Source organism: Charadrius vociferus, unplaced genomic scaffold (genome assembly GCF_000708025.1).
Source record: "Charadrius vociferus isolate BGI_N301 unplaced genomic scaffold, ASM70802v2 scaffold365, whole genome shotgun sequence".
In the NCBI taxonomy this organism is placed as follows: Eukaryota; Metazoa; Chordata; class Aves; order Charadriiformes; family Charadriidae; genus Charadrius; species Charadrius vociferus.
This window is the reverse complement of record NW_009648559.1, coordinates 3230026-3244474: the sequence shown is the minus strand read 5'-3', so window position 1 is coordinate 3244474 and position 14449 is coordinate 3230026. Positions and strand designations below refer to the sequence as shown.

The window sequence follows — 14449 nt, the reverse complement described above, 5'->3', positions numbered from 1 at the left end:
CAAAATAAGAATAATATAACCCCACTACTCCTTAATGCCATACTTAGCAATTCAGGAGATTCTTTAAAATGGAAGATGAAACAGCTATACATACCCACACATTGAGCTCCTTGTAGGATGTAACCATATGGACATTCACAGCGGAAAGATCCATCCGTGTTGATACATTGCCCAAATTTACAGTTATCTGGATCAAGGCACTCATCCACATCTTAACCAGAAATACAAACAACTCAGTAAGTGCAACTGACTTCACATGCTTTTAGACTTCTCTCAAAGAACAAGCGTTGTTCTGGCGAGAAATATTCCCAAGAGCACAAAAAAATACTAATATTTGAATTTTGATGCATTAGGATGAGGGCACAGAATTTGTCTTGCAGGCCAACTTTCAGAATGCAGAAATGAAATGGATTCTAACTGTTGGATAAAAAATCTCTTCAACTGGGGCTACAGAGAGAGAAGTAGATATGAAAAGCTGTAGTCATGCAGCACTTCTTAAATGAAAACTTTTGCCAATAAGGCTGAAGTGCTGTTTGTCTTGGGAGAGAACAGAATGTACTGAAAGGATCTGAGAAACTGTGGTTTGCACTTTGGAGGATTAAAACCATTTACTGTAAACAGGCTACATATGTTGTATAAGAGAAGACAGGTATGCCACGTGATCCATTCTCTAGATCCTATATAAGCTCCCTAGCAAGTCTGCCCAGCACAAATTAAAAAGCTAAATAGGCTACCCTAAAAGAAGTTTAATTTCTGATATATGAGATATTCAAGCTTGAATTTAAAATTGGTATAAATAATTGAAAAAAATGTATAGAAGTTTCCACAATTCATGGCTTTTGTAAACAGTTGCAGAGATGTTATTCTCAATGGAAAGGGAGAACGGTTTATGCATAGAGAATGGCATACCGATGTAACAACGGCATCGTGCAGTTCAGGCACTTACCCAGTCTTGCGTCACCAGGTCCAACAAGGATGCCAATTCCAAACGGACAAATCTGTCTGAACGCCTCTGTAAAAAATAAAAATAAAAATAAATAATCAAACCACATGTTAAATTCTATGTTGGCGATCAGCATTACCCATGAGCTACACAAGTAACCACTGATACCAATTCATCCTCCTCGTGTTCAGATCCAGAAATATAGTATGTAAATGTATAAACTTATAATTTAATCTTACATTCATGCAAAAACTGTATGCTCACTTTACATTTCATCTGATCTCCTGTATATGTAAAATTCTGTGAATAATTAGCATGATTTAACTTCCTTTAAGGAAAAACTAATACAATATTTCCATTTTAAAACTATCAATACTAGTAACTGCATTATTTTCTGTTGTAAATGAAAGATTTCCTACATTTTCTGAAGATGACACAATTTAGTGTGTAGTCTTGTTAGCAGCCCCTTAAAGCATGCCAATCTCTAGTTCTAGAGGAAGTAGTAATTGTAGTATAGGTAGGCTGAGAGTAACATTTCTGCATTCAGCTCAGAGTGAAGTCACCACTTAGTTTACAAATCCACAAGGTTTTCTGTATGGTTTGTGAAGATTTAAAGGTGATGTAAGTCTTTTGAGAACATGACATTCTCTATTTTTTTTGTTGCAGAAAGCAGGTACTCCCTTACCTGTGCAAATCACCTGGTATATTCTTGGCATTAGAATAAATAAAAAATCATAAAAAATCCCACTCTGGTGGACCAAAATGCAATGAGGATTATGGAATCATAAAGATCCTTCAGCTTCAGAAACTCCTCTAGTTTTGGGTCTGACACACACACAAACACTACACGTCTTGCAACTGAAACAAATCTTCCACCTTTCCCCTCTAAACTGTATCTTGAGCGGATGGATGGACACAGGACTGTAATTCAAACCATCTCAAGATGCTGCTGAGCATATTCTCTACCAACCACGCTCAGAACATCACAGAACCCCTGACAAGATTTCATTTTTTCTTTTGCAAATTCAGTAGGCTGCAAGAGGTTTACAGTGCAGCAGTAAAATTCAATACAATAATAGACATAACAAATGTTACGCTTTCTTTAGTTGAAATACATTTAGCTGATCTTTGCTGAAGTTGAACAAAATAGAACTAAATGTAGATGAACACTTGCACTGAAAGCTTCAGTGTCTGGCACACGGCTAGGCTCTGAGTGGGAAACTCAGCCCCGCACAGCTGGGTAGCACAAAGCCTGCCTGTTGCTCAAGCCTTCAGGTGGACACTTCAGGTGGCATATGAGCTTGAGCTTGCCAGCCGGCATTCAGATCACAGACGATGGAGAACACGCATGCGATGACAACTGAGTTTTGTTGGGTTTTGTTTTTTTTTTTAAAGAAACAATTCCACTGTCCATGACAGGCCAAGACACAAATTTCCCAGACTCAGATATCTTAAAGATACCTCTTTTTTAAAGGATGAGAAAAATGGCCTTGATACCATCCTTTGAGAACAGTTTGGACTGTGAAAAATCTATGTGCAGACACTCCAAGGAAATGCTGTGATGTATACCATGCTTTTCCAACTGACTTTAGTTCAAATGCTCTGGGGCAACGGAATGAAACATGCACAGGCAATAAGCCCAGGAGGAATACTGCAACTGGCACATCTGATTCTCTTTTCTTCCCTTGGCTTTTGTGAGGATTGTCTGCAAAACATCTACATGACTTATTAAAGAAATTAACTGTATTAATGTATTGCTGAAACCAGTAATGCTGTTAACCACATTTGTCAGCATGGATTAAAGTCCGTTGAGCAAATTACACCATGATGGTACAAAGGCCTGTTGACTTGCTTGATGCCTAGTTACTCAGTCTTACAAAGGATACTAACAAAGGAAAGTGTTTCTTTAGCAACAGTCCAGCAAGGCGTTCCTTCATCAAGGCCTGTGTTTTGTCATTCCCTGCTACTTTTGAAATTCATTTATATTGATAAGATTGCAAATTTAGATTTTTTTAATAACAAGATGTAGTCACAAAATGTAACAAGGTGATTCAGATGTGGATCTAGTTGGACTGTTGTTTTTTTTAAAAAAAATAAATTTCCTGTTTATGGCGCCCCTCCTTATTTACAATTAGATGAATTCTATTTGTTTCTTGCAGGTATTTTTGTTCAAGAGCCTATCAAGGACTTACTACTTTCTGCTTTTAGTATGTGACACCTCCAGAGCAAAATACTCAGCACCTAATCATACTAACAAACCTATATGCAAACAAGGAATATGCTTGAGACTGGACTATGCAAGAAATATGGTTTTTGAGACTGCATCTACTTTTCAGAGAGCAATGACAATTATTAGGGTTAAACACCTCAGGAAAACTAATTTTCCTAATTCCTTCTTGTAAGAATCCCAACTTTCTTTCAGTTCTGAGAGGCTATCATGACAGCAAGGTAACCTAGCCAATAACGCACCATCTGCCTCCTCTGGGCAGAGTTCACAGGGATCTCCCCATCCCTGTCCCTTCAAGGCGCAGCAACACTCTTGTTTGGAATGGTTTCGGGACTTCGGCACAGAACATTTTCCATCTTCAAATTTGGTAAAGCAGTAACTTACTCTCAGATCTGTGTAGAGAAAAATGTTATGAGTCGTTAGGGTTACTTTGGCACAGTTTTCACTTAGAGGTATTAGTTGCAAAATTACAGGAGACCCCCCCAACAAAACACCCAACTTCTTCTATCTGAGTCTATCAAGAAGCAGCATTATTGTCTCTGACTGGGAAAGATCTGAAGAGGGAAGGGAGCTCTCTACTGCAGTAAAGGAAAGCTAGATAGAGGGATAGCCTGTCCTACTTCAGTCATGGAAAAGAAGAGTTTTTCTCTTTTGCCCAGCAGAGATGGAGCAGCTGTACTCCCCTCTTATCCCCACTCCTGTTATTAGTAAGAATCACTGAAATCAAGAGATTTTAATCAACTTGCAATGATAATACTGTGTAGTGTTAAAATGAGAGGCAATTTTCAATAGCGCTTTCCTTCCTCATTCTGCTCTGAGGCACACACAAACAAAGAAAACTGGCCCAGTGGCACTACATTTTAATCCCAGGATGCTGGAAAAGAGCTGAGATCACAGACCACAAGCATCCAGCAGGCAGAGAGCTGGCAGCTCCCTGTGTTGGCAGGGGGACTGCAACAGGGCAGTTGTGGAAGCAGCTGCTCATCCAGTTTTCCGGCTGCAGCTGGACAATGTCCAGATTTTACAAAAGTTCTAGGTAATGGGAAGTTTTAAACAAAACTTTGCTTGGCCTGAAATACTTGGAAAAAAACCCTCAGTTTTCTTCAGGAGATGGGGAGAAGCACACTTAGAAGTTCATACACACAAGTGTGCATTTTCTTCTGACATTATCTGTGAAACAGTGGCCTGTTTTCCTAAAGAAGATTAGGCTGCATTCTTTGTTATGGTTTGGTTTCACAGAATGAGTAAATTGGAAGGGACTTTAAAGATCATCTAGTTCCACGTCCCCTGCCATGGGCAGGGACACCTTCCACTACACCAGGTTGCTCAAAGCCCCATCCAGCCTGGCCTTGAACACCTCCGGGGATGGGGCATCCACAGCTTCTCTGGGCAACCTGGGCCAGTGTCTCACCACCCTCATAGTGAAAAAATCTATCTGCTCTAAATCTACCCTCTTCCACTTAGAAACCATTACTCCTCGTCCTATCACTACATGCCCTTGTAAAAAGCCCCTCTCCAGCTTTCCTGGGTTTTTTTTATGACTTTCCTTACCTGAAGAGAACAATACCCTCAGACTGAAGAAACATCATTTATATAAGCTACAAAAGCCCAGCTAAAACAGCCGTGCTGCTTTCTTGAAGTTGAGTGAAGCAACTGTGCCAAACTGCATGGTGGTTTGGAGACTTGGATGAATGTTTACTGCAGGTTGGATTCATTTTTACCAAAACCACAGTTTCATTTAGCCCACTGTGAAGTGAAGAACTCGCTATGGTGTCAACAAGCATCACTGTTCTGTGCCAAGCATAACTACAGAGGTCCTTATAAAGGTCTTACTCATCAGTGGTTCCCACTGTGCACACTGTGTATAGGACATTTAATGATCTATCTATTTAATAATTTCCAAAGTCTTTAAAATAACTCACTCCCTAGTTTGCTGTGCTTGTTCTTTATCCACAAAATAAGCTAACCTGTGCCTTTTTGGTACTAGAAGTTCAGCTTTTAGCATCTGATTTCTGTCTCAGTGCCCATGTTTAGGCTCTGAACAGTGTATGTGGCAAGCTAGAAGCTAAAAGATGCTTCAGACTTTTCTAAGCAGATAGGTACTTATTGTCCACAAAACACTGCAATTTTTTTCCTCCAATCTTTTTTCCACCCACACATCTGTGGAGAGGAATAGCATATAACAAGTGTTATGGAGAATTTGATAAGTGCTAAGAACAGCCTTATTCCTGGAAATTCTGCCTTTAGCAGTGCATTGCAGTAGTCTCCTGGCTGTGTTTGTGCTCCGTCTCCATGTCAGACATGTCACAGTCTATACAGATTCCAGGTAGCCTCAAACGTTTCTTCCAGGGGTGCAAGAAAGGGTCACAGGGCAACATGATTTCCTCACTTAACCTGGTGCATTTAACATTATCTTCTCCCCTTTTATTGCAATGTTCTCTTTAATGACAAACAGATGTTAGGGCAGGACAGAACCTGGCCCCAACTACAGAATTATCATGTTTTCTTTGTGAAAAGCACTGTTTGAGTCCAGAGTCTCCTCATTATATTAGAAACAGGTTGCTAATAAGGCTTTTAAAAAGCAGCAAACAAATTTTGAAATGCCAAAAAAATAGGAATGAACTTACCTTGGCATCGTCTTCCTGTGGAAGACAACACAAAGCCTTCTGGACACAGACATTTGAAACTTCCAGGAGTGTTGCTGCATGTGCCCAGGGCACAAATTTCTGGCTGTTCCACACACTCATCAATGTCTGTAAGAAAAGTAATTAAAGAGATGAGAAAAAAAAAAGTCTACACTGGCAGCCATACTACATAAAATGTAACCTTACGTCATCACTGATATCTAATAGATTTGAAAAACAAAAAGGTCAAACACAAAGGAACAGACAAAGAGGAACAAGAAATCCAGGTGTAAAATCTGGGGTCAGTTTTCAAATTGTCATGCAGTGGGCAAACCTCAGCGGTGTACCATCAACCAAACAGCCTGGGATTAGATTTTTCTTGGAATCAGATCAGGTAGTTCTCGTTCAAAAAAAAGTTGGTGAGACTCTTCCTGGGGAGTGAGTCACTTACTAGTGGCTACAGTTCAGAACTGTACACTGCCACAAAAGACTAAACATTACTCATGTTTAGATGCAGAGGACAGTGGTAACAACTGTGAGGAGTTAGGACACGCGACAGAAGGAGGATTTTTCTATACACACCTTCACATTTGTCATTCTGCAGGACGTATCCAGGAGGACAGATACATCTGAATGACCCATCCAAGTTCTGACATGTGCCCGGTGAGCATTTTCCAGGCTCCAGTGCACACTCATTGACATCTAAAAGAAAAGAAATACAATTTGTTTGAGATAATTGCTGTTATCTCAATAAATCTGTGACTGAGGCTGCTTTAATTTTGATACCATCAAACTGATGGTGGAACTTCCCAGGAATAGAATAGTCCTCTTCTCATCCTCTTGTCATTGCTTTCTTCTGCTAGGCACAATGACGACGGTGTGACGGTGGACTGACCTCTTCTACGGTTTTACTAAGAGTATCTCTTCAGGGTTTGCCACACTTTTTTTCTACCCTAAAAGAAAGCACTCACCAACACAAGTCCTTCCATCCAGAGCCACCTCGTAGCCATCATTGCAAAGACACTGGAAGGACCCGATCGTGTTCACACACTGACCATTCCTGCAAAGCATTCCATTTCCACTTGCACACTCGTCCACATCTACAAAAAATAACATTGAAAGACATATAACAAACACCTGCAACAAGTGAAATTGGGTAGGTGAGATTTCTGTTTCCACTATATCGGCACAATAACTGATAATGCATAAATAATCTCCTGTTTCAAAAGCAAGTGAGGGGAAAATACCAATATTGGTCTATGTTGTAAAATCGTCAAAGCAAGAATAAAAAAAGGAATGGCATGTATCACACGCAAACATCTAACTGGCTATAGAAAAGTGAGGAGCGCATAATCAAAGAGATCTTTTCAGACTGAAGAAATCCGTTTTTGTCTTTAATCACACAGACCATGCAAGGTGCGATCCTAACTCAAGAGAGAAGATGGTACTTTCATTAGAAGTAGAAAGTCTTAGAAACATGTAACTGGTCTCAGCACTCCTTACCTATGCAGTCATTGTTGTGTGAGAGGATGAATCCCAAATTGCAGCGGCAGTTGAAAGAGCCAATGGTGTTTCTGCAGGTGCCATTGCCACAGGCATCTCTCTCACACTCGTTAATATCTACAAAGGAGAAAAACAAGCAGCAAGAATTTTAATCACTGATGGGGAAAGGAAAGCCTGTAGCTATCCCACAGGCAAGAGAAAGAATCCACTGCCAGAGTGAAGAGATTGTCATATTTCCCCAAAAGAAGATTTTACACAGGTTTATACACTTGATATTAGCATCTACAAAAATAATCAAGGGTCCAACAATCATTTGTCTTACTGTGGCTCCTATCTCACCCTTCCGAAAGGAATTCTAAGCTATCTTTAATCATAAGCATTCTGCGATCTCCTTGTCTTGCTTAGACAACAGACACTGCACTAACAGCTGTGAACAGGATAAATACAGAATTTCCTTCTTCATGAAGATTACTCTGCTTCTGAAAAGGGTACTCTTCTGGCAAGAAATCTACCTGTCACGTACTCTGTTAAGAAGCAGGCTATGTACAGTTGCTGCATTGCAATATTAATCTATTAAATTTCTTGCCTAAAAGAATAAATGAGATAAAATGCTTCAGAAAATTCTAAGAAGAATGGAACATTTTCCTGAAAAATGAAAGCATTAGCAGTTTACTAGATAGGATATGTATTTTTAAAGGTTCAGTTTACTGTAATGAGTATGTTCTTCATTCATTATCAGCTTCCTAATTGCCAGCTATGGTGTTTTTGCACCTTTGCCTAGTGGTAAATGGCTCATAATCTCTGTGCTTGTAATGCAACTCCTTATGACAGAGAGGATAGATTTAATAACTATCTTAATGGAAAGCCTAAGTACAGCTTCATTCGATATACTTGCCTATACACATTGTTCTGTCATCATTGGTCTTGAATCCATTGTGACAAATGCAGTAGAAACTTCCAACAGTGTCAATACACTGCCCATGGCTGCAAATATTGGGAATTTCTTGACATTCATTCCGATCTGAAAAAAAGGGGCACAGTGAAGGTTAAGGCCTCTAAACTGCAGGGCTGGAAAGATGCATTAACAGCAACCATGATAGTTAGAATCCAGTGCACGACCCTAATTTAAAGTAGTTTTTTTAATTTACTAATGACAAAAGCATTACTAAGTAAATCTCAGGAAAGGGGCTACTTGCTTGTAAATTACCTTTTCCAACATTTGTGGAGCTGAAAAAAATTTAGTGTAAAAATTATATTTACCAGATACAAATTCTTGCTGGAGGGAAAGCATATCGCCATGGCTTTGAAAAGCAGAATTAGTGACCTGTAACTGTATGGAGAGATTTCTGAGTGCTCTCCATCGACTATGAGGCAGATACAAAAGCCATATATAAACCACAGTTTGTATCCTTCTCATGAAAGCAACTACTTGCTTTTAGCTACGTCTGATTATAGCACAAATTGCTTAGTTAACTCACAGAAATCATACAAAACAGAAAGGAAGATGAATCCTGCAGTCTTCTCCTTGATCTTACAGACAGATAAAATGCATTGTAGATTTATCTACTCATTGTACATACATAAAATGGGTATGTGTATACATATATATTGTAGCATCCATGCCTCATGCAATGTGATGATCATGTAAACCAGACAAAGCTCGAACAGCGAGAAGAGTTACTGCTATCAGTCAGCTACAGTCAGAAAATATTTTGCCAAGAGCAGCAAACACTCAGCTGCATAATTCTGCAGAGAGAGATGGGGAAAGCCAGCATGTGATATGCTGCCTTACAATAGCAGGGCATCTATTACACTAGTTCAACAGATGACTGCTTCCTGCTACTCATTATGAATGCTTTCAGGCAGAATCCAGCATTTTATCAACAGTAAGTGAGACAAAATGTCAAAGAAAAATAATGTTTGCTGTCCAGTACATTTTTTTCCATAACAAATCAGAAACATGAATCAAATGACGTCTTTCTGTTGACCTCATCACCAGAGCAAGAGCTCGTTTGATTCAATATGCTTCCTGGTGTTTCATGTGCTGCAGCTCCAAAACGCGAGAACTGAGGTGCTGCCATATGCTTGTATTAGAATTCATTAGATTTTAGTGTTCAGTAATTTTCTTTTACATGCAATCTAAGCAAAGCAGATGCAGTTTCTTAATAAACCATCCCCACTTCATTGCAAAACTAAGAGTTACGTTGTTCCTAACTGCAAAGAACTTTATGCACTATATCTTGTTTTCCTGCCTCTGCTGCCTCTTCTCTACACTCTACTTAGCACAGGGACAGTCCCAATAGCCCCCGTACCCAGGATTACTGTACATCAACTGGAGCCATTAGTAACTTCGGATGGGTGTTCACTGAGGACCAATGGTATAATGATACTGCTGCTAATTAGAGTCTAAAGGAGGCAGAACGGAAACCAATACTAGACAACATGCTGTCTTAAGAAGTCCTAATCTTCTCAGCTCAGGAGAGCAGAGACGACAGAAAAACCATAACTCTCTTTGGTGCTCTGTGGGTAAATGAATAGTGAAGTAAAGTCCCAGGGAAAAGTCACTTCTTTTGGGGTAAACAGAGAACAGTATAACTTTTTTAAAAATTGGGAGGCAGAATTGTCTTAATTGCCAAAAAAGAGTTTATATGAAAAATTATTTATTATACCACAACAGCACCAGAAAATGCTATTTTGATACTAAGATAAATGCAGTACTCATAGTACTAGGGGCTGTGATACATTAGTTTTGATTCAATGGCACATAAACTTTTGGGGTGTGATCATTTTCCACACAGTAGCATGACTGATCCAATACTGCAAGGTCCTTAGCACTCTTTGCTCTCAGCAGAGCAGTTGGGAATTTCCTTGCTTTGCTGGATCAAGTACTTTATCAACCACTTTTATTTTGGCTCTAATCGCATAACTTTATTTTCACTAAATATAAAATAAGAGCAAAATACAGGGAAGTATTACTGTTTGTGCCAATTCATGTTGAGTATTGTACCCCATATCAGAACCTTCCCTGGCTCTTCCTGTACTGCTGTAACGAACCCATAACAAAAACAATTACATTAGGAACATATTGAATATTTACATGTGCCACTGCATAGCTTAACAAAATAGAGGTTTAGTTCTCATAGTAGTGTTCTGGTTGCCCCTACACCCTTTTCCCTCAAGGGTCACATGAAACAATGAAAAACTGCACCGCAGGGAAAAGTACACTTCCTAAAACTCAAGTACTCAGAAGCAAAAACCCAAGGAAAATGTTACCAGTTTCCTTTGTAATTATTATTTCATTCAGAAATGTATATAATATTTATAGTTGCTTGGCTCACAGCAGTCTTTAAAATCTCTGCATCTCTTCAAGTAATCAAGATAACATGAATGCCCCTCTGAACTATGATATTAGAAGAAAGAGCAAATAGATTAGAGAACTGTAGTCCTACTCAGTGAGTATTTAAAAGTAATGTTCAACGACTGTTTAAATCCACAGAAAAGTTAGGAAGTTTAACAATAAGCTTTTTAAGTTAGTTATTGCATATGGCCTAGCAGATAAGTCTACCTTATCAGCAGAGACCACAGCAAGCAGAGATTTATTTGTAAAAATACAAGTGGCAAATAAACTGCTAAAACACATCTAGCAAATTCCAATGAAAATGAAAGAATTTATGCAGGAGGAGGTCCCTGTCAGGACTGCAATTGAATTTCTAGTGTCAGAAAATCGTTAGTCAAAAGGTAGCAAATCAATTGGCCTTCCCTCCCTAGACGTGACATAAGCTAAAGAAAAAAGTTTGCAGTTGGTGAGATAAAGTGGAAGACAAAGACCTACTCAGGTGATTGGCTCTCATTTATGCCTCTGTGGGATGGGCCCACTAATCTTCTGGGAATTACCAGAATGTTTATGTGATGCCCTAAAAGGCTTTAAGAGGTGGGTTCTTGGAGCCCAGATCATCTCCTGGTATACCATTTCTAACAGGATATGCATTTTTAGACCTCTTTTAGAATCTACTACTTTTGGAGATCTTCACATAAACAAGCCAGAAGTACTCACCAGTGCAGCGGCCAGTTGATGTGAACCTGTAGCCAGGTTTACAGTCACAACGGTAGCTACCAGCTGTGTTGACACATTCTGCATTTTGCTGACACACTGGTCCATTTTGGCATTCATCAATATCTGTCAATACAAAAAGGGAATTTGATTGTTATGGTAAGCTAGAAAGATGTCAAAACCATTTTGGTTTTAGTGTGAAGAGTATTACCTTACCCAAATAAAAAAATTCTTTCTAATTCTGAAAAAATAAATATATTGATGAAACTAGATATTTGGTCACATTTAGGTATCTCCCTGAAATGATCCCAAACCCACATGCTGCATTTCTAGAATTCTTTCCTGTTTAACTCATACTGCTCTCTTCAGTTCCTCCATTAAACTGACTACTACAATGTTAGTAAATGTTTAAATTGGAAAAAAAATATCACGTGTTTATAGTATTTACAGAAATCATTGTTCCATTAGAAAAAAAATATCTTGGAATTAAAAAAAATTGTGCTCTGACTGAAGACTGCTACTCTTTTCTTGGCTTTACTGTCAAATGTAAAAAACAATGTTTCTTCCCATGACTGTTGACTCATGCTCCTTCAAGGCCTTAGACGTCTGATGGAAAATCTGGTACTTTCTATGCAAAAGAATTCAAAATGTCTTAATTAACATAGACTTACTACACTGATACTGGTATTTTTCCCCTCATTAAGGATGACTTGCAAGTATATCAGATTTGCCAGTGTCTGAATTGCCAGTTGGTTAAATCCCATTTCTCCAAATGAGACCAGCACTCTACCTTCACAGATCAGTAGCTTGTCATTGTAGAAGAAACCCACAGGACACTCGCATCGGAAACTGCCAACCATGTTTATACAGATCCCATTTTCACACACTCCAGGAATCTCTCTGCATTCATCAATATCTGCAAGAATAATTTTTTTTTAAATACTTGTAAACAGCACTTCATGAAACCTTCTGCTACAGAATATGTTCTTATGCATTTATCCTGAAGAGAATTATTAAATGTATAATGTGAGCATCAGAGTGTTCCCAACTGCAATAGACAGTGAGTCATTCCAAACGGTGGAAATGTAGATAGTTCCAATTTCCTCAGCTTCTGATTCTTCACTGTAGCCAAAATATATCCTGCCACACAGGAATGCAAAGGGCAGTACACGTCCTTCCTCATGTCTCCCACCCACAGCCTTGATGAACCTCCTCATCTTCCTGAATGTTACAGTGGAGTTATTGGGAAGAGCCAAAAGAGAGAATGTAACTGTCTTTGGTTTAATAAAGGAGACGATGACTGAATGCAAACACTTTTCAGAATTAGTTTTGCACTGGTTTACCCTTGTTAATCCGAAAATACTTTCATGTTTTTATGTAACAGTTTGAGAGTGCCAATGCCAGGTAACATCTGAAGTGCTGCCAACATGCTATTAATTAGATTGATTTAGCCAGGCAACCTGGGTTTGCCAAGGCTCTATATACACCTGGGTTAAGTAACAGATTTTGGCAGCAAAAAACCCCAGCTGCTATTACAATTATATGTCTTGCCTATTGGGTCCTTAAGTTTTGCACCTTTAATATTTTGACAACATGAAAGACTTCAGAGTCTCCTCAAAAGCCTCTCCCTATAGGGAAAATTGCCACACGCAATGATGTACGCAAGACAGAATATGGCAGGAAACTGTCAGCTAACGTGAGTTTCCATCAGATAACGTATTTTTTTAAATTTTCGCTGCTGGATCAAACCCTTCATTTCCTACATTAGATTCTATAATTCTGAGTCCTCTGATTATACAAGGGGTGAGTAAATGTAGAACTACTTCTGTCTCTGAAACAACCACCAGGAGTAAGTACATAGAACTTTTATCCAAACAGAAGAGTAACATCATGTACGGACTGTAACCAAGTATTACAGGGTACACAGAGCACTACCCCTGCACAGTGGGCGCTGCCTTGTTCCCGTGCCCTGTGCCTTACAGATGTAAGGGACACGAGCAACTCCTGTGCAAAACCAGTAGGTTGGGTGCTACAGCCTAGTGAGACCTGCCAAGATCCCAAAGCAGCAATGAAAGCCCGTGATTAGCACAACGTAAAGCTGTGCACGCATCAGTCTCACCACAGTGCTGGACGCACTGAGATGTACTGGTGGCCTCTGTGGGACGGCCCTTCTGTTTCAGTTGGCTCCTGAATGTACATTGCTCTGGGACATGGCACGGCAAACAGAGCAGACTGCAACACTCCTGGCATGCATGTCAGCTGCTACAGATGCAGCTTTTACCTATGCACATTAGCATCACCCAAGGTCTCCCTGCTGATGCGCATGCATGGCCCATTTACCTTAAGCAGACTCAGCAACAAGTTGGGCTAATATTAACAGCTAGAAGGGGAAACTTTGCTTCTAAGAAATGACCTGATAAATAATAAATGCTGCACATTTCTGTAATTTCTTTAAAAATTACATTCCCGACTTCACTAGAAATATTTCCAGCTGAATATAACCAGCTGAATACTGCATCACAGCAACAGCTTAATGCTAAAGCACCTGATTACTGCCTATATGCTGCCTCTGTTTGTTACAGGGCACATCATCCACTTCTTATTTGCATTTTTGTGTGAATAAAAACAAAAGAGAATCCCATTAGGGATTTACTCAACTCCTTGACTTGGAATTCCTCATTCTCTCCCTCTTTTTGTTTTGCAATTTGTTACTCACGATTCAAATGTTACACACAATAACATATGTGAAAAATATTCCAGCTGAGCAGAAAAAAGGATTTTTGTGTCAAACCAATACACAGGGGGACTGATGTGAAAGTCAGATTAAACCTCTGTTTTAGTTCGAAGGAAAGACTCCTAATTCCTCTCAGACCAAATGCTGGTTGGCCTTACTCCCAGACCTCTTATTCTCAGTATCTGTGCCCTGCTCATGTAGGCCTGATTACAGTTTCTTTGGAGCTTTATGTTGCCCTGATTACACACAGCAATTATCATTGCGGCCAGCTAGGAGGAGCTAGGCTGGAAGTTTGCAGGCTCAGACTAAAACAGTGGGTTGAAATCTGTTACGCTGTTCAGTTGTTATTCCTCCCGTGAAAGAGATA

At 39.4% G+C, this 14449-nt stretch overlaps 1 protein-coding gene across 1 annotated transcript in view; it reads right to left on the bottom strand.

The window, feature by feature from the left end:
* Positions 1–14449, bottom strand: part of FBN1 (fibrillin 1) — a 140959-nt gene that overhangs the window by 16880 nt on the left and 109630 nt on the right. Inside the window, exons 42-51 of the mRNA XM_009886140.1 lie at positions 12139–12264; positions 11352–11474; positions 8193–8318; positions 7298–7414; positions 6766–6894; positions 6377–6496; positions 5798–5923; positions 3413–3562; positions 947–1012; positions 95–211 (exon numbers count right to left, since the gene is read on the bottom strand). Coding sequence (XP_009884442.1) covers positions 95–211; positions 947–1012; positions 3413–3562; positions 5798–5923; positions 6377–6496; positions 6766–6894; positions 7298–7414; positions 8193–8318; positions 11352–11474; positions 12139–12264 — 1200 coding nt within the window. The remainder of the gene's footprint in view (positions 1–94; positions 212–946; positions 1013–3412; positions 3563–5797; positions 5924–6376; positions 6497–6765; positions 6895–7297; positions 7415–8192; positions 8319–11351; positions 11475–12138; positions 12265–14449) is intronic.